A 20,062-nucleotide genomic window follows, 5' to 3' on the forward strand; every position below is an offset into this window, starting at 1 on the left:
CTGTTTCCTGTATCTCGTAAGAACTTCAGCATATTTGTTTCTTCCAGATTATCATCTGTGGGTGCTTCAAGACCAGGCAGCTCCTAGGAGCTAACCAAACATTGGTCTTCTGTTGTAAGCTACATGTTGAATTTCAACTGACTTCCTACACTTTGGGGCAGTGTAGCACTTTTTAAGTGTCTATATTTTGCTGTGCTTCATCCATACTCACAAGCATAACATAGTCACGTGAAGCGGGGACATGCAATGTTTAAAACCATTTCTTAATTTGTGCTCACCTATTTTTTAAATGTCAGTTCCACTGTGCAATTTAAAATCAACAAATTTTACGTTCGAGCAAGAACACTTTAAATATATTTAATGGCAAGACCCACACAAACTAAAAAATCGGTTAAGCATGCAACTAAAATGACACTGGCAAGAAAAACACGAGTGAAGGTGTGTGGAGGTACATAGCAATTCACATAATGTAGCTCTCTGAAAGAAAGAAAAATGCCCAAGCAGTGGGCACAGTTCCAGTTATGCTTATCAAATCTGAAAGAGGTGTTTATCTTCTAAAAGGACTGTAGACTCCTGCTTAAAGGTTTTTCTGTCCAACAAAAAAAACAACTGCCTTGGCTCACTCATGGGTGCAGTACTCAGACCTTTGGCCTAGTTATTACCATAGGTTTAATCCAAAATTCACTACACAGTCTAAATATCAATCTGGTAACCAGGTGAACACTTAGCAGATTAATACTAAGCTCTAAGTACATGGCTTGGTGTTAAGGTAAGACATTATCCCAACACTTAACACACACGCTGAGCTCCCCTTTTGAAGAGCAGGCACAGTCTTACATGCAGATCATTGATCCACAGGACTGGGCAAGCAGGCAGGCACACCTTTGAGTAGGCAGAGTTTATTCACGCCACCACAGCCAGCAGCACTGTGTCCTTGAAGATGGAGGCAAGGTTGACTGTGCCAGTTCACTGTTCAACCTAGGCTCAGGTGCCTACCTGGGATGAGAAGTGCTTTGCTAGCAGTTGGTGAGACAGGGGCTAATTTGGACACTCCCCAGTTGGTGCCTGGGATGGCCAATGTCCCTGAGGTGGGGCTTTCTCCTGACAACCTGCTCAGCCCCTCCCCAGCATCCTGATGGGCACCTCCCAAGCTCCTTCAGACCAGCCCTGCCAGAAGTCACGACACAGGCAGCCCAGTGTTCATTAACTAAAAAACTTAGGCAACTTTTAGACTTCATGAACATGCAGACTTCATGTACAGAAATAGGTTACTTGCCTAATAGGTCATTTCCTAATCTCATTATACGTTGTTTGCCTCTATTATACAAAGCAATAGATAAAAGCACAGCAAGACTCACTTTTGCTTTCATCATAAGGTACACCAAACTAAAAATGTAAAGCAAGTCTGACTGAAAGCAAATTTGACTGTGGCTTTTCCAGAAAGCAAATTATCAGTGTACAATTACAATGCATTACTGTTAATAATATTCCTAAGAACAACACTTGCATAAACCATCATGGAAGGGAAATTAACGTCTACTAAAAGTATTGCTTACATAAAAGAAGGAGAAAAATTTCTGAATCATCCTATATTTATTTTAATATATATACATAATTGTATTTGTATGCTGCATTTCCATAATTCAAACCATGCACAAGGCAGCTTACAACATGTAAAAAAATACATAATTCTAAATGCTACAAAAGTAATCATGAACAATAAATAAAACATCAAAAAATACACAACCAAATTGAAATTTCCATATAAATCGTAATATTTTTTTTTTAAAAAGGAAATAAACAATAAATATCCATAACGGCAACACCCTCCCCCCACAATAAAACTCCCTAAACAATATCGAACCCAAGAGTCTGGACATACCAAGCACATAAATAAAAGAAAATAAGGCAAGTATTATTTAGGCATTAAGACTTCCAACTTGAAGTCATGGAAATTACCCTGTTGTATTCACACCTACAATGAGAGACAGATAAGACAACTAAATGCATGAAATGGAAAATAAACTCGACATTATTTCCTTTAAGCAACAGGACTTTCACTCTGAAGCAAGTCAGCAACAATAAATTTAATTTAATTAACTGATTTAATTCATACACACGTAAATTTAATAATTTTTATTTAAACGTAAGGAATTATAAAAGTTCTACAACAGATACAAAACAGAACAAGTAAAGCTCATCAATTATTATTCTGTTACAAATGGAGGGGAGACAAGTAAATGACGCATCAACTACTCTGCAAGAAGGCAGACTAAAAAGGAACCATAAACCATAATAAGGTTCAAGAAGATATTAGTAGTACACTACTAGAAACTATTTTTCTTTTAGAAAAAAATATTTTTACCATTAAGTCAATTATATCAATTCCATCTTTTACGCAAGTGCATTTAAGACGGCTCAAAATCTTAAAAAAGGTTTTTACACAGTGCAATCACATCCCATGCAAGGGATCTTTTCCAGAGGCAGCGTATATATGCTTAATCGCATGCAGCCCAAAGCTGCTGGTAGGCAAGAGAGGGAACCTTCGCATGGAGGACTTCTGGTGACTCTGATGCCTTTCCTCACTCCTCCATACATGATACCTGCACTGAGAGGGCCATAGCAGATTGTTTTCCTTCCTCTCCAAGGTATCGAGCAAGGAGGAGAGAGTAGGGAGTGGAAACCAGCCTCCCTTAGTTCCAAGACAAGTGGGGAAGCAGTGGAGGCAGACAGAAGAAAGCTGCAGTTCCATTTCAGAGGCATTCCAGCCTTTTTCTTGAAATGCAAGATGAGAAAAAGGTGTCTTGCCCAGCACATCCAGTGTGTCTTCCCTCACCATCAAATCATCACCAGAAATAGCCTATTCCCTGGATAACAGTTGCCATGTCAGGTGGTGTGGCTTCCAAGCATGCTGGAATCTCATTATAATAGATTAAACAGAAGCATACTGCGTTGCTTACTTATGTTAATCATTGGGAGCTGTCTGTCCTGCAGACAGATTTTTTGAGCCCTTCTCTCCATTTGTGGCATGCAGCAATGAATGGCATTTTATGGATTAAGCTCAGAAATGGACCTCGATAGGAAAAAACCCCATCTGAGGTGATATCCACTGTAGACCCAATGGAAATCAATTTCCTTGATTACGGTGGGCTTTCTCCCAAATATGACTGACGCTGGGTATCTCCCTTGGTGACCTTATGTATAAAATATCACTCCTTTCATGCAAATTTACTAGCTAATAACAGGCAGTCATAGTTGACTAAGAATGAGGGGGAGAGAAAGATGATGAAAGCTTGAAATGAAGATAAGCGTATCTGTGTCTCTCTCTTTTCCTGAGATTTCAATTTAAGATTAAACACACAAATACCGATAATCCAGCTTTATTGTATTCTGCATTTGGAGCTTTGCTAAAGCAGTGTGCTAAATATAAGCAGTATACAGCTGTCCTGAACTTGAAACAAAAATATGGATAGCAGAGCTTTACAGAGATAAGGTTTCCAACTTCCACCTTAGCGCTCAGAAAATTAAATGCAGGAGTCTTTAAAAGAATGAATTTAGGGAATTCTCTTCCCTCATCATCAATACAATCACATCTTTAAACTGCTGATCCAAATGGGATGACAGCTCAATTTATTGTGAAGTGGAAAGAGACAGTAGTACTTTTCCTTTTTTTCGGAAATTTAAGAATAGTCAGTAACCCTGATGTTTGTAGAATGGTTGGCGTTGGTGTTCCAAATATTATCAAACCTTCTTAACCTGTATAAGGTTATTCAATGAAATGACTGGTCAGCCTAGAACCACTGTTATTTCAAACCATGGTTTTGAAGACTTATATAAAACGTTTGAATTTCTTTCGTTTCTCTTGGTTTGCAATAATGCACTAATTGGGGACACTGTGGTTAGCATTAACCAGGATTGACTTGGAAATAGAAGAGTGCGAAAGCCTGTGGCACATTCTCGGTCTTTCAAACTATTGTTTGGCATATTGGGATCATGATGCTCAATTGAGTCTTAAACCAGGCTCAAGTTAGAAATAGTTTCCCGCTTTTCAATCAAGACACAGAAAGACCTGAGATCATGTGCTTCTTCCTCACCTTCAGCATAGCAGGAGAATGGAAGCTTCTATTTCCAATACAGCTCTCTGTTCTGTCTTATATCAGGGACTATTGTTTGTTTAAACCAGTGTTTCCCAAACTTGGGTCTCCAGCTGTTTTTGGTCTACAACCCTCACCATCGCTAGCTAGCAATACTAGTGGTCAGGAATGATGGGAATTGTAGTCTGAAAACAGCTGGAGACCCAACCCAAGTTTGGGAAACACCTGCTTAAACCCTAGTTAGGAAAAACAAACCAGGATGAGAAATGAGAGTTTGATATTCGGTGGTAGGAAACGTCCTTTGGAGATTCAGTCACTCCTCTTGGTGTGTTGTGCGCATATGCTGTGGTGGTGGTTAGGAATTAATCATCTCCAGTTATTTAGTAAATCTAAACCCACAAAGTAGAAAAACTAAGCAGCCTACTTGGTAAAATAATTACTTTTATTTCAGGTATTGGGAAAAATAAAATAAAATAAAAATACACATTTAGAAGAATAGAATCATATTTGGGTCATCTAGTCATCTAGTCCAACCCCTGCAGCCAAAGCATCCAGGACAGATGTCCGTCCAACCTCTGCTTAATAACCTCCAATGAAGGAGAGTCCACAACCTTCAGAGGGAGTCCGTTCCACTATAGAACAGTTCTTACTGTCAGAAAGTCCTTCCTCGGAATCTCCTTTCTTGTAATTTGAAGCCACTGGTTCATGTCCTACCCTCCAGAGCAGAAGAAAACAAGCTTGCTCCATCTTCCATGTGACAGTTGTTTAAATATTTGAAGACGGCTATACTATCTCCTCTGGGTCTCCTCTTTACCAGACTAAACATTACCAGCTCCTTCAACCATTCCTTATAAGACTTGATTTCGAGACCCTTGATTGTCTTAGTTGCCCTCCTCTGCACGCCTTCCAGCTTGTCAACATCCTTCTAAAATTGTGGTGCCCATAACTGGACACAATATTCCAGATGTGGTCTGATCAAGGCAGAATAGAGTGGTATTACTTCTCTTGATCTGGACGCCATACTTCTGTTGATGCAGCCTAGAATAGCCTTAGCACTTGCACCTAGTTATCAAATAGGAAGGGGCCACAGGTTTGTATTGTATTCTTAAAGCATGCAACTAAAAACAACACCACCCACTCACCTATACCTCTTTCCCCTTTTCTTCCTAATGTAACACTAATGTCTCACAACAAATGAAACTGATCTGTAGAAAACGAAACTTGGAAAAAAGAGACATTGCACATACTTTTGTAAACCAGGAAATCTTTAATAAAAATATATTTAAAAACAAACAAACAAACAATGCTCCAGCATTAGGCATCATCCAGCTACAGTGGTGCCTCGCAAGACGAAATTAATCCGTTCCGCGAGTCTCTTCGTCTAGCGGTTTTTTCGTCTTGCGAAGCAACCCTATTAGCGGCTTAGCGGATTAGCGCTATTAACTCCATAGGTAAAGGTAAAGCGACCCCTGACCGTTAAGTCCAGTCGCGGATAACTGCTTTACTGGCTGAGGGAGCCGACGTAGAGCTTCCAGGTCATGTGGCCAGCATGACTAAGCCGCTTCTGGCAAACCAGAACAGCACACGAAAATGCCATATACCTTCCCGCCGGAGTGGTACCTATTTATCTACTTGCACTTTGACGTGCTTTCGAACTGCTAGGTTGGCAGGAGCAGGGACTGAGCAACAGGAGCTCACCCCATCGTGGGGATTCGAACCGCCGAACTTCTGATCGGCAAGCCCTAGGCTCTGTGGTTTAACCCACAGCGTCACCCGCATCCCTTTGAACTCCATAGCAGTAGCCAAATTACAAAGTGACACCACAAATAAAGTCATTCTGCTAGCAGTCACACATGGGAGATCTACTGTATTTGGGACAGTGTCCTAGAACTCTGCTAAGAGGCAGGTGAACTAAAAGGCAACATAGCACAAGGACAGAGCTTTGCACAGCAAGTTACATTTGCACTCACATTTGGCTTCTAAACCATGATTAGTGCAAACCATAGCCTGTCACGGTATATGAACCAATTCTGTTGAGAAGTTACTGGACTTAACCGAGGACTACTTGCCAGGAATACTAGCTAATATTTTAATCTTCTTTCCTTAGGTTTAAGTCTCCTAAATTTAATTTATTTATATCAGTTATGGGGGGGGAATACTTGTCTGATAGCTGAATTTTAGGCATAAGTAGGAAGTCATCCTCCTCCAAGCACATCTATTTAGCCATTATTGTTTGCAAGGCCTGTTTCATCTACTTTTACTCTACAACTGTCAATTCATTTGCTCAATTTACTCTGCATTTGATCAGAGGCTATATTGTGCACTCCAGAAAACATTGTGGCAAACAATGATAGGAAACATGACAGAAAGTGGTGGGAAATCTAACAGCTGTAACTTAGATCTCCTACTGATGCTAATTCACTAACTAAAAAGCACAACTTAAAAAAAAGAATTTATGGCTAGAGGCCTAGCTGATTAAATGTAGGGAACAACTGTGATCACATGGAACTAAGCAATTAGGTCAAAGCCTGCTCTTTAAATTGAGACAGATGAAGGTCAAGGAATGCATGAATGGAGACAAAAGAAGATTTATTCTGTCCTCAGAAGTTATACAAGACTTCCAGCAAATAATAATTAGAACTTTTGAAACTTTATGCAAGTAACAGATACAGTTCTGTCCAAGAACATATAAAATAAAATACACTTAAGATTTCCCAGTAAGCCAGGAACTGACAAACCAGTACTCAAGCAGTCATATGCAAATCCCTCATAGCTAATGTTTTCTGAACATGGATGCACTGTTGTTTTTTTTAGTGGATATTAAAATCCAAGAAATAAATTTCCAGGGTGCATATATGGTTGATGTGCTTATTTTTCTAGCTACCGAATGATGGCGATGATAATTTAACAATAAGGCTTACTTCCAAGTAAGCAGGCTTAGAACTGCAGCCTTAGAGACTAGATAAGGATGCTCTGAGACATGATGCAGAATGCATCCATTGGTCCATTCACTGGTGGGTTCATCAAACCCTTCATATTGTGGAGTAGAATATGGTTTCTTTCAGCCACAGCAAGCAGAGGAGGTGGGTGAGGGATGAGATGATAACACAGGCTGTACACAGTGCCTCAGATCAAAGAAACCATGGGGTTCCTGCACATCACTATTTCAGTACAAGGGCATGGGACCAGGGTAATAAGCATGCTATAATGGGGTCAGAACAGCATACCTAAACACTTTTGTAGGAAGAAGATTGATGCAGGATCTTGATGCAGATGGTTTTGAGGATCTATGAATGATGCACATTTGTGAGGGATAGCAAATTCATGGGGATTATGAGCTTTTAAAAAAAAAATTATTAGAGTTTCACAACATGGTGCAGTATAACACATCAAACAAACACAAATATAACAAACAGAACTAAGAAAACACAGCCAGTTAGACAATCTAAATTGCAATAAAAGGGAGTTAAATCATGGGTGGGGTAGAACATTGTGCCAACATAACCGAGTCCCTTTAAAATGAGTTTTGAGATCACGAAGGTACCAGTCCCCTTTCTACCTTACTAAGAGAAAAGAAAAGAAGGGGAACTAAATAGATTCAAAACTCTTATGGTTTCAGAGCTCTCAAGCACTTAACTGCACACGTCAGTCATAAACACTGTCTTGAGAACTAGCACTGGGACATGGTTCATATTTTCTTTGTGGAGCTGCCAATACAAATGAAAACACACATACAGACAAGTGGATCGTTTCTTCCCCCCACCCTCAAACCTTCCATAGGGGACAATCAGAACAAATGCCACAACATTCCCAAGGCAACTCTAGCTTATAACACTTGTTTCAGAAGATGCTACAGCATCTTCTTGTTTGCTTCTGAAAACAAGAAACAAGTACAGCAAGATTAATTCCTCTAGCAAATGCCAAGTAACATTGTTATGGTTAAAAGGGGTTTGGGGTTGGATTTTTTTGCTACACAACTATTTTTTCAACAACATATCATGGTTAAAGGTAAAGGTAAAGGGACCCCTGACAGTTAAGTCTAGTCACGAACGACTCTGGGGTTGTGGCGCTCATCTCAATTTACTGGCCAAGGGAGCCAACGTTTGTCTGCAGTTTTTCCGGATCATGTGGCCAGCATGACTAAGCCACTTCTGGCAAACCAGAGCAGTGCACGGAAACGGCGTTTACCTTCCCACCGGAGTGGTACCTGTTTATCTACTTGCACTTTGACATGCTTTCAAACTGCTAGGTTGGCAGGAGCTGGGACGGAGAAACGGGAGCTTACCCCGTTGCGGGGACTCGAACCGCCAACCTTCCACTCGGCAAGCCCTAGGCTCAGTGGTTTAGACCACAGCCTCACCCTCATCCCATATCATGGTTAGGTCCCAAGGCCAAGAGACTGACCCTGTCCATGAATTCATACTATTCAAACGTATTACTGCTGCAGCAGGTGCATGTAAACTGGGCCTTATGCACGATGAATTTTTAATGTGATAAAACCCAATTTTTGAAATCCAGGTCTATTTTAGACAAACAGAGCACATAATAGTCCTTTCAGCAACCTGGTGTTTAGAACTGGGAATGCAGTTGCTTTCGCAAGTGTTTCTGCCTGGCAGTTTGGCAGACCCTCTACCTGCCATTAACTTTCAGTTGTCACAGTAAACCATAGTTATTTACTGTGCATGACCTAGTCATGTCCACTACCTCCTTGCTAGTGCTGGGGAGAAAGAAACCATGGCCCTTGGGCTTAGTATTAGATTGTAATCAGGGTCTGTTTCTATAGATTGTTTTGTTCATACACGCTACGATTAGGAAGCCAAGAAAAGCCTAGGCTATACCTTGCGACTTTTTTCTGAGTGAAACAAACCAAACTCTTTGTCTTGGACACAACACTAAACTGAGAATTCTGATCTGATTCTTCCTAGAACAATAAATCTTTAACTATACAGTGGTACCTCGCAAGACGAATGCCTCGCAAGACGAAAAACGCGCAAGACGAAAGAGTTTTCCATTTTTTGAGTCGTTCCGCAAGACGAATTTCCCTATGGGCTTGCTTTGCAAGATGAAACGTCTTGCGAGTTTGTTTCCTTTTTCTTAAAGCCGCTAAGCCATTAATAGCCGCTAAGCCGTTAATAGCCGCTAAGCTGCTAAGAGCCGCTAAGCCGCTAATAGCCGTGCTTCGCAAGACGAAAAAACCGCAAGACGAAGAGACTTGCGGAATGGATTAATTTCGTCTTGCGAGGCACCACTGTAGTTTATTATGATGTTCATGACTTTTGCCATCGTCTTCTTCCTAATGAGTCCCAAAAGGGAATGTCGTATAAAGGAATCTAGCACCGGAACTAGCACACTGTACAGGTGTATCAATGAGATCTCTCCTTGCTGAACAGGTAACAATATTAAGAAATCAAGTGGAAATGTGGATTGGCCCCTAAATTGCTTTAAAAGAGGATCAGACAAATTCATAAAGGATAAGGCTATCCACAGCTACTACCCACAGTTGCTGTGTTCTACCTCCACTGTTGGAGGCAGTTTGCCTCTGTTCTACCTCCACGATTGATAAAAATGCCTGAGTAGTTTCTGGGCTCACCTACAAGTCCCAATCAAACAGGAATTATACAACTGCAATGCCCAGGTACGACATCTACCCCTCCTCAAGTATAACTCCCACTCCCACACCTGGTATGACTAGCAAAACCCTATATATGAGTGCTCAGAAGCAAGTCCTACATGTTCCATAGGATTTACTCCCAGGAAAACACATGCACGGTTGCAACTTTGATTTCAGCGTGCTTCACAGCTTCTTTGCAATCCTCCTCTAAATATTCTGCAAGGCAAGGCAGCTCATTGTTCATCTGGAGAGTAGAACAGTGGGAATGGAAGTTAAAATAAATGGCTTTGAATGTGTCAATCAAGCTGAAAAGCAGCCTCTTTCCTAGATGATTTAACATCACTGATTTAAAAATCAATCCACCCAACCTCAAGACTGTTTTTAAATCATTTTTCTCAGCCAACTGCTGAAACTGGAAGCCAGCCCAACTTTGGGTGGGGAGGCAGAAGAGTTGTAGGGGAGGATTGCCAGACATGGGTTTTAAGCAGCCTTATCTCCCGCATGCCCACTGCTTTTTCCCTACAAATGCCATCTCTGCCGTCCACCCCCCTCCCCCCAATGCATCTTGGCAAACAAAGAACTGGAAACACAAGTTTGCCAAGATAACGTTAAGGTTTTTAAAGCAAAGATGTATTTTAATTACAGACAGTTACAGACACAGTTTAGTCTACTGTTTCGAAAAATCTATACAGTATAGCAAATAGTATGGAACTGAGATGGGGAGAGACGTTTAATTTTCACGCGGCCCCTAGAAATTTAATATGTGTTCCTCCCCTTACTTTAGTCCCAGGTCCAGTACTGTATCAATTGTCCTTTTAGGTTCTAAATAATATTGGCAGAGCACAGGGCACTGTGATAAAAAGGCAGGTAAAATAGCATCAGTGAAGTAACCTCAGAGGGCAGGCAATACAGAAATTTGGGCTGAGTGTTGCTGGGGTAGCAGATTAATAATAATAATAATAATAATAATAATAATAATAATAATAATAATTTTATTTATATCCCGCCCTCCCCAGCAGAAGCCGGGCTCAGGGCGGATAACAACAATAAAATAATACAACATTCTAAAATCATTTCATTAAAAAATTACTTCAGATCAAATTGATGGCAACCATTGGGCTAGCGTTCTGTGAAGATTGCCAAAGGAAGGAGTCAGGCTGTGCCCTGGCCAAAGGCTTGGCGGAACTGCTCTGTCTTGCAGGCCCTGTGGAAAGATGTCAAGTCCCGCAGGGCCCTAGTCTCTTGTGGCAGAGCGTTCCACCAGATCGGAGCCAAAGCCGAAAAAGCCCTGGCTCTGGTTGAGGCCAGCCTAAACTCTCTGTGGCCTGGGACCTCCAAGATGTTTTTGTTTGAATGGGTTGTCCCATTTGTTTGATATGGGTTGTCCACAGCTGTAAATCAACTGAGATATGACTTATCATTATTATTTGACTTGCATTTAAAAACAGAACTGCTGTAAAAGCTTTTCTAACATGTTTGATGGGGGCAGGGCACAATAAACTGTCCTAAGTGTGGTTGAAATGTTATATTCAAAGATTTACAAATCTGTATCTAACAGGTTTTCTCCATGGCACCACTCTAGTTATGGACTTCCCTCTCAGCTTTGAGCTACCCAGTCCCAGCGCTGTTTTGATTTAGGAGGCAGCTTAAGACTCATTTATTTTTGCAGGTCTTTGGTTCATAGTGGAAGTGGCCCTGCCAGTTTAATAGCATCTGTTCACTGATTGCTGGTGCTGCTGTTATTTCATGGTTTTTTGTTGGCTTTCTTCCCTTCTTCTATTTCTCATGAATTTACTACTTGATAGCCACCCCAGGCTGCTTGATAAAGGGATTCATTAATTATGGTGAGTTGCAATAAGAAATTATTTTTATTAGAATACTTGTAGATTTTAAAAGATGACAATTCATATTGCTAAACTTAGTTTGCAAACCCACTTCAAAACCTAGATTCCGATTTGCAAATCATATTTTGTTAATTTGGCGAACCCATAGCACAGGTAAGTTGATTTGAGTCAGTGGTTGCATTTGAGCTCAAGGATAAAGCCTGATGATCTTCATCTCAAACACTCCCTCAGTCTCTCCAATGCAGCCACTAGAAGAAGTTAGGAAGCTTTAGAATTTAGCATGTCCAAACCTTGACAAACTCTGGTTAATCTTAACTACAGTTTGTTTGAAACAAACTGTGGTTTTTGAAGTTGGCTTGTTTCGAGCAAACCATAATTGATGCTAACCAGAGTTTAGGGTTCATCTATAATACTTTAATGTGGTTAGTCAAAAATGGAAGCTAATGCCTTAGGTCTCTGCCTTGCACCCAAAGGCTTGCTGTGGCTTATTCCCATCACAGTGAACCATAGCTTACTGTGATGTCCAAATGCAACCAGTGTCAAGGCAGCAAAAGTTGTATTGAATAGCAAAGCTCTCATCCCCTAAAGTAGATATAACAGGACGTTACTAGAGGAAGGGCCATTGCACAACTCTGTCACCTAGCTAGTCTGCACAGTATATTCGTCCTTTTTTAAAAGGCATCTCCAAGCATATTAGAATGGATCTGCATGTATCAGGCTGTGGGCCTGCAATTTCACCAAGCGTTTAGCTTAATATAAGCACTTCAAACACAATCTTATTTCGTAAGCCTCTTATTTACCACTCGCTGTATTAAAACACACAGAACAGCTGAAGCCAAGAGCCAACTGAAAGGTGCACTGCTATGAGTGTTTATTCCAACAAAGTTGAAAGTTCCATGGTAACTTACTCTATACAACATACCGAAGTGGGACTCAAATAGCTGTAGCTACTAAGTATTTGCTCTGTGAGATAAAATCCAATTCCTGGATAGGGACTCAAATATGGGTGTACATTCCATCAAAGATAAGATTTTTTAAAGTGCTAACAACTTTCAACTAGACACTTTAATGAAATCATTGGGAGTTTCTGGACTAAAGTATACTCTGATTTTTTTCCTGGTGGTACTCAAAAGTGCAGAACTGGCACCTTTTTTTTCCTAGAAAAAAGCACTGATGGTGCCTAATAAAGTAAATAAAATTCCTAGGTAGGTGTGGGAGGGCACGATCCAAAGGCATCCCAGTTGCTGACTTGCACCACCAGCTCCAGCAAAGCAAAGGCAACAACTTCCGAAATACGGAGGGGAAAGAATCGAAGGTCTGCCTTGGCAGGAACTCAGCAACCCAAGCCAAGAAGTGAGGGAAGCAGCTCAGACCCAAGAAGCAGTTCCTCCCTTGCCTTCCATGCGTGCCTCTCGCTTGTTGCAAGAGACTCTCCTAGGCCTTCCAGAGAGGCAGAGCGGAGAGGGAACGTTTCTTTTGGGGAGGGGCGAAGCCAAGAGGAAAAACTACCGTAATGAAGTGCAATTGGGATGGAATAGCAATTGGAGATGTTAAATCAAACAAAGGACAATCTATTTAGGGGCAGGATCCTGCCATCTGCCTTCTGCAAAATGGATACAACTGTGCTCAGTGGGTAGTGGGTTTGAGTTCCATGTTGGGTTTAAGATTCCTGCAGGGCAGGGGGCTAAACTAAATGATCTCATGGTCACTTTCAATTCTGTGATTCTGTAAACTTTCTAGCACCTAATTTAAGTAGTCATGGGGGCGCAAGGCATTGGAGTTCAGGCCCCACCTCTGCCTTGTATTCAGTCTGCCTCCTTACGTTACTTATGTGCGTTTAGCTGAACACAGTGTTTGCAGCAATGACCAGTGGAATACCTATGAAAAACTGTCAAACAAGTTTCATTGGCAACTGTGTTCCCATTTGCATGCAGCAACTGTATTCAGAGATTGAGAGAAGGAACCTGAGCATTAAATGTGCAGTTGTATGAGACTTGTCTGTATGCATGAGAGAGGCAAAGCTGCATGAGTCGGTGTGAGTCAGGCTTGCTCCAGTTCCACAATGGGAACATTTTTATAGATGCCTTCCACACATTCAGCTCATTTAACATATCATGAACGACTTGACCAGCACTCTTGCAGTTCCACTCAACTTTTTTGTTTTTTAATGTGTGTGTTTTTCCTAGATGCAGGGCAGGTCTTTGTAAAACTAAGCCACCTTCATGAGGATTAAGTGTTTTGACTGTTTTGATCAGGAGCAATGAAAAAAGTTTCAGAAGAATGCAGCACTGTGGCAACCACATACACAAAGTCCTTGAAACAACAAAGTATCATAAAAGAACGGCAGAATTGTTTATTTAAAATGCACAGCCACACTGCTTGCAACCGCAAGAGAACTAAACAGAAACAGGCTTATATTTGCTTGCATTTCATAATCATTTCCACCGAAATCTGCTTTGGTCTTCTGAAATTGCATGATGAGCCGATTGCTTAAAACATCTGTTTAAAAGATAAGCAAGGGAGTACTTATCTTAGTTTTAAGTTTGGTGTTTTAATGGAGATAATTTGACTAAGTGAATATTTTACATTCCAATCTCAAATATTTTTAACCAGGCATTTCATTGATTTTGACAGAACTACTCTCAAGGTGACAAATATAAGGCCTGATTCATATAGTTACTGCCGCCCACATGAGAAAACATTTGGGTAATTACTTGATTACAGCTCCACAAAGCAAGGCATTTGTGTGATGTGGCTTCCAGTCCATATGGCAAGTATTCAGGACACTCTGTCTCGCTGGTTTAAAACAGGTAATTATGTTGCAGCCTTTGCCTATATGGCTGTAGGTTCAAATCTCCTATCACTCTGTTTATTGATTTAAAAAAAGAGAGGGTATCTACTTCTCAGTCACAAACATCCTCAGTTAAAGGATCTCACGTACCTTTGAGGTCTTCTGCTAGTCAGAATAGACTACACTGGATCAGATGGTCCAGTGATTTGACTCAGTATAGAGCTGCAACTTAATCCCTTAATTAAGATAATCCAGTTCAGATAGCTTTCTAAAACAGCACACAAATGAACATGCTAGATTCCAACTTAACTAGAAATCATTTGCAACTTTTTTTGCTATACTACGTATTTTCTCCATGGTGCATTATTTTTATTTTGCTTTGGTAGCACCCAGTGTTTGAAATTCCCCAAACACCAGGCATGTTTTGCTACTGGTGCGGATCCAATGGAGACTACGTGGAGATTGCTGGGCGCCAGGTTGGCGGCTGACCTCTCTATTGAGCCAGCTGACTCGTGTGTGGCAAAAGAGGTGCTTCCTATGCTTCCATGTGAATCAGGGGCTCCTGACCCAGAACACAACCTCCATACAAGTCGGGGTTTGCCTGCATTCGGAAACATACTTCCTCCACCTGCAGATGCACAACATTGCTATCATGGCTAGTAGCCCCTGAAAGGTTTGTCCTCTATGTATTTGACCAAGCTTCATTTACAGGCACCCAAGTTGATGGCCATCACCACCTCCCGCAGCAGCAGAGCTTTCTAGTTAACCACGCACTGCATTAAGAAGTACTTTATCTGCATAGCTGTCAACTTACAGATTTGAAAATAAGAGACCAGCAGCCTTGAAAATAAGGGATCAGCAGCCAAAATAAGGGATCAACAATTATTTTGATAAAATACATATTTTGTTGCGTGCAAATGGCTTTAGATACCTATTAGGTCAATAAATTACCATATAGCATATATTCAACACAAAAAAACAGCAACAATTTGTTGTTGACAAAGCAAGCTGGATATAGAAAGGGCCCCATTACCTTCAGTAGCTTATTTAAGAGACATCATTAATAAGGGACAGCAGCGGGACATGGCGCTGGAATAAGGGACTGTCCCACCAAATAAGGGACGCTTGACAGCTATATTTGTCTGTCCTGAAGCTTCCAACAAAACTTTTCTGTCCACTTTCTCCATGCCATGCATAATTTTATATGCTTCCATCATGCCACCTCCAACTCGCCTTTTCTCTACATTAAGAAGTCCCAAATGCCGTGACATTGCACATGCTACAATCGTCCCAATTAGTTCTGATCAGTATTCTGTTGAAGGATGCATTTCTTTATTCACTTACTGGGAACAAGTCCCACTGAGCTCAGTGGGGCTTACTTCCAAGCAGGCATGCACAGGCTTGCACTGTTAGTGACTACCTGTTAAGATGGTACTTGGGAATCATCAGTACTGATGCAATCTGCATGAAAAGAAGCACTGCCCTTAGTAAAATGGGAGAACATCCATGTTTAAATTTAAGCTGAATTATGGGAGCACTCCTTTTGTTTTCCCATCAGCCACTGTATGACTATTGCCAGAAACCAATTTAAAGGTCACTGAATTAAAAGCGATCAACTGTTTTACTGTACATTTTAGGGAGAAATGGATTCCCACATAACATGTCGAGGTACGGAATTTAGCTTTTATACACTAAATAGTGCACATTCAATTCACAATAATTAAAGGGACACTGTTCCCCATCTCCACTCCCCCCAAAAAAACCCCAAGTTTACAGCATTGAAATAAAAGGCTGCAGCATCAGATTTCTATTTTTGTATAACAATTTTGTATGATACACACATCACTGGTAAACGTAAACTCATTTAAGCAAGCACAAAAATCAAGATGGAAGCCAACACTAATGCTTTTCTCTCCAAGCGTGAGAGCCCCTTCATCCACAGGGCAGGCTCACAGTATAGACTTTGGTCAAGCCGCTAGCTCAGTTTAGATGTAATGACAAACAAGAGTTTGGTGAATAGGAGCATCTCTATAGGTTTAAATAAATGCATGTTCTCTCTTTGGATGAAAGTTCCCTCCATCCACTTACCGGTACTACTTTTTTGCTAACCATAGCTTGTCATGTTGTCCAAATTGGTACACCATGGTTAGTGATAATCTCTAAACTATTGTTTGCAGACCCACACCAAATCATGGTATGGAGGTCAGTGGCTCAACTTAACCTTCCCCAGAGTTGTCGTGATAGTAGTGAAGAATAATAAAACACTTAGGGGCAAATTTAACTTCACACCATGGTGAATGTGCAAGTGTATCAGCTTGCTAGAGAACCCTCCCATTCCTAAGCTGGGGGTTCACCCAACCATTTTGGGGGTTCAGGGAAAAAGCCTTATTGTGCAACCCTTGTGCAGAGCCTCCGCTTACAGAACTTGTTAGGTAAATCCTACCCTTAGTGTACTGCAGAGTGCTATACTGCAAAGCACCAATAGTTCACCTAGTTTTTAAATTTAAAAATTAGCAATACCTTAAAAGATAAAATGCAAGCAGCAAACACAACACACAGTAAAAAGCACACACTTCATTTAGCAATTAAGCTAGGAGATTTAAAACCAAAAGCAAACTATAATCTCTAGTCAATGGTCTGGGTTTTCCAGCACAAAGCTGTGGCATAGACACAGCATTCTGTAGTATTCAACTAACAAGCTTTATGGAGACCGTGTTAAATCTACACTGCTTAATGACTATAAATCTCTTGATCTGACATTTGACTGGAATGGAATAACTGAACTCTGATACCTTGAAACCGATCGATCTCCACTGGATTGAAAACAAATGCTAGAAATTATCTGTATTCAGGCACCCTCATACTTAAAGAACCAAGATGAAGCTGGATAAATTATTAATATTGCATGCTAGTATTAATATTGCAAACTGGTTTGCATTCTTCCACATACACTTATAATTCACTACTGTTATCATCAGAACTTAAGTGTGCATACAAAACCCACCCGCCTATGCAAACCACTTTTGCAATCAGCATAAAAATAGACATACAAGTATCAACTGTAATGTTTCAATCCTCTAGCCTTACATACAGAAGAAAATCGCTTTAGCTTAGAATCACCTTTCTACGCAATGTCATCTGAGTACATATAATGTATGCAAGGAGACACCTCTCTATGAAACACTAATAGCAATGCCAAGTGTAACACATTTTGCTTCTGGCTTACATATTAACTCTTATAAGGCACACAGGCTCTAAAATATACCACAGAACATTCCTTAATCTGAGGCATATAAGCAGCTCACTGGGGTTAGCAGCAAATGAATTTACACTCCAATCCAACACAGTCTGCTCATTTCTCCTGCTTCCTCCAACAGAACCGCTGGCTTCTCTTCCTCCACAGACCCTCTGCTATCTGGTCCTTACCGGGGGACAATCTTACTGATACAGGCCCACACCTGGCATGCACTTTTCCTTCCAACAAGTACGGTACCTTCCAAGTTCCTCCCCGATCTCATAGTGATCATCCAGGTTCTCTTGCCTGAAGACAGTCATGATAGCTGCCACTCCTCAGAAAGGAAAACAACACCGTCGCCGCCTTTCAACTCATCACATCCCTGGTAAAATCCTCCAGCATTTTGCGGCTGCAATCCCTGAAGAAACAGAGGTGGGGACGGGGAAGGGGAAAGACAGTTGTTTAGTTAAAACGCCTGCGTTTGCAAGAGGGGTGTGGTTATCTGCACACTGCAACATGCACCCAACCCGCACCGGTTAACGCCAGATATCAGCAGCGGCGGAGGCGGCGACCCCGGTTTCAGGATCGCCGTGCGGATCAGCCCGCGCGCGGCCTTGGGCTGCTCAACTTTGCTCTCCAGGAACCTCCGGGGCTGCGCTGCCGACGGCAAATGGAAGGCGCCGTTTCTTCCCCGGCCTCCCGTCCATACATACATAGGAGAGGGGCTCTCCCTCGCCTCCCCCCTTCCTCCAAAGCTGCAAAACGGGAAACGCGCCGGCCTGCGGGAGGGAAGGGGAGGGGAGACCCGACGCTCGTTTCCCGGATCGAGCCCCTCCACGGGCGAGAGAGCAAAGCGCAGCGCCCGAGCGCGCCTCACCTTTCGCTGGCCGAGAAAGCCGGAGCGGCGGCGGCGCGAGCAGCCACCATTTCCACCTCAGGAAGGCGCCTCCGAGCCGCCCGGGCGCCACATTCCTCAGCGACTCCCCCTCCGTTACCCGGTCAACTAGGACGTGCTACCGGGAGGAGCCGCCGCCGCCGCTACTACTACACGGTTGAAAAGGCGCCTGCCTCAGAGGAGACCACATCCATCTCGGGAGGCAGCCAGCGCCGGCCTGCCCAGGTGGTCTCCAGGGGCGCGGGGACCCTTTCTCCTTTCCCTTTCCCCTCCTCGGTGCTCGCACGAGGCCTCCTCTCCCCCACACGCAGCGGCGCCGGAGAAGGAGGGAAGCGGCCAGCAGCTCGGCTCAACTAACCGAGGGGAGGGAGCGGCGGAGGGAGGGAGGGAGGGAGAAAGGGAAGGAAGCCCTCCGCCTCGCCGCGCTCTGCTGTGGCGGCTGCAGCTGCAGGGGGAGGAGCGCGCGCCCCGGAGTTCTCCTTTGGCGCAGCGACCCTCTTCCCGGGTTGGGGCAGCCCGAGAGAGAGAGAACCCGCCCCCTCTTTCTCCTCCTCCTCCTCAGACGTGCAGCGCTCTCTTTCTCTCGCGCCGGCCACTCACCGGCCGCACTGGCTGCAGGCGGCGACCATCGGCCCCCGCCGACGTCCTCGCTCCCGGGAGAGCCCAGCAAGGCAGGAGAAGGGCTCCGGCCAGCGGCCAATGGGAAGGCAGCTGCGCGCGGCGCTCCCCCCTCCTTCTCCTCTCCTGACCTGCGCTCGGCAGCGGCGAAGGGGCGGGGAGCGCGGACGCAGGCGCGCAACGCGGCCGTACAGGTGTCAAGAGGTGCCGGCGCGCGCGCGCGGGGCCCGCTTGGGCCGCCTGAGGGTTCGCCTCGGTTTGCCCAGCGGGGAGGAGGAGGCGCTTAGGCCCGCTGCCGCACCTGCGGCGCCCTTTGGAGTGGCTTCGACGGCCCGGCAGCTCGGCGCAAATGGCTCCGCTTGGGATTAATCGACGGCGAGAGGGCAAAGTGCTAAAGCAACAACCTGAGATATGCAGGTGACACAACCTTGATGGCAGAAAGTGAGGAGGAATTAAAGAACCTTTTACTGAGGGTGAAAGAGGAGAGTGCAAAATATGGTCTGAAGCTCAACATCAAAAAAATGAAGACCACTGGTCCCATCACCTCCTGGCAAATAGAAGGGAAGAAATGGAGGCAGTGAGAGATTTTACTTTCTTGGGCTCCATGATCACTGCAGATGGTGACAGCAGTCATGAAATTAAGAGACGCCTGCTTCTTGGGAGAAAAGCAATGACAAACCTAAACAGCATCTTAAAAAGTAGAGACATCACCTTGCCAACAGAGTCAGTATAGTTAAAGCTATGGTTTTCCCAGTAGTGATGTATGGAAGTGAGAGCTGGACCATAAAGAAGGCTGATCGCTGAAGAATGGATGCATTTGAATTCTGGTGCTGGAGGAGACTCTTGAGAGTCCCATGGACTGCAAGAAGATCAAATCGATCCATTCTTAAGGAAATCAGCTCTGAGTGCTCACTGGAAGGACATATCCTGAAGCTGAGGCTACAATACTTTGGCCACCTCATGAGAAGAGAAGA

General features: G+C 43.1%; 1 protein-coding gene across 2 annotated transcripts in view; it reads right to left on the reverse strand.

The window, feature by feature from the left end:
- The window catches only part of DAPK1 (death associated protein kinase 1), a 79,540-nt gene extending 60,283 nt beyond the window's left edge, over window positions 1-19,257 (reverse strand). Inside the window, exons 1-2 of one of the 2 annotated variants that reach the window (XM_082241495.1) lie at window positions 19,071-19,257; window positions 17,834-17,993 (exon numbers count right to left, since the gene is read on the reverse strand). In XM_082241495.1, coding sequence (XP_082097621.1) covers window positions 17,834-17,895 — 62 coding nt within the window. In that variant the 5' untranslated portion in view covers window positions 17,896-17,993; window positions 19,071-19,257. Of the gene's footprint in view, window positions 1-17,833; window positions 17,994-18,452; window positions 19,024-19,070 lie in introns of those variants that run through there. The other variant, XM_082241494.1, reaches the window with a different exon arrangement.
- Between the last annotated feature and the right edge of the window lie 805 nt (window positions 19,258-20,062).

Source organism: Podarcis vaucheri, assembly GCF_965113315.1.
Source record: "Podarcis vaucheri genome assembly, chromosome: 11".
NCBI classification, from domain to species: domain Eukaryota; kingdom Metazoa; phylum Chordata; class Lepidosauria; order Squamata; family Lacertidae; genus Podarcis; species Podarcis vaucheri.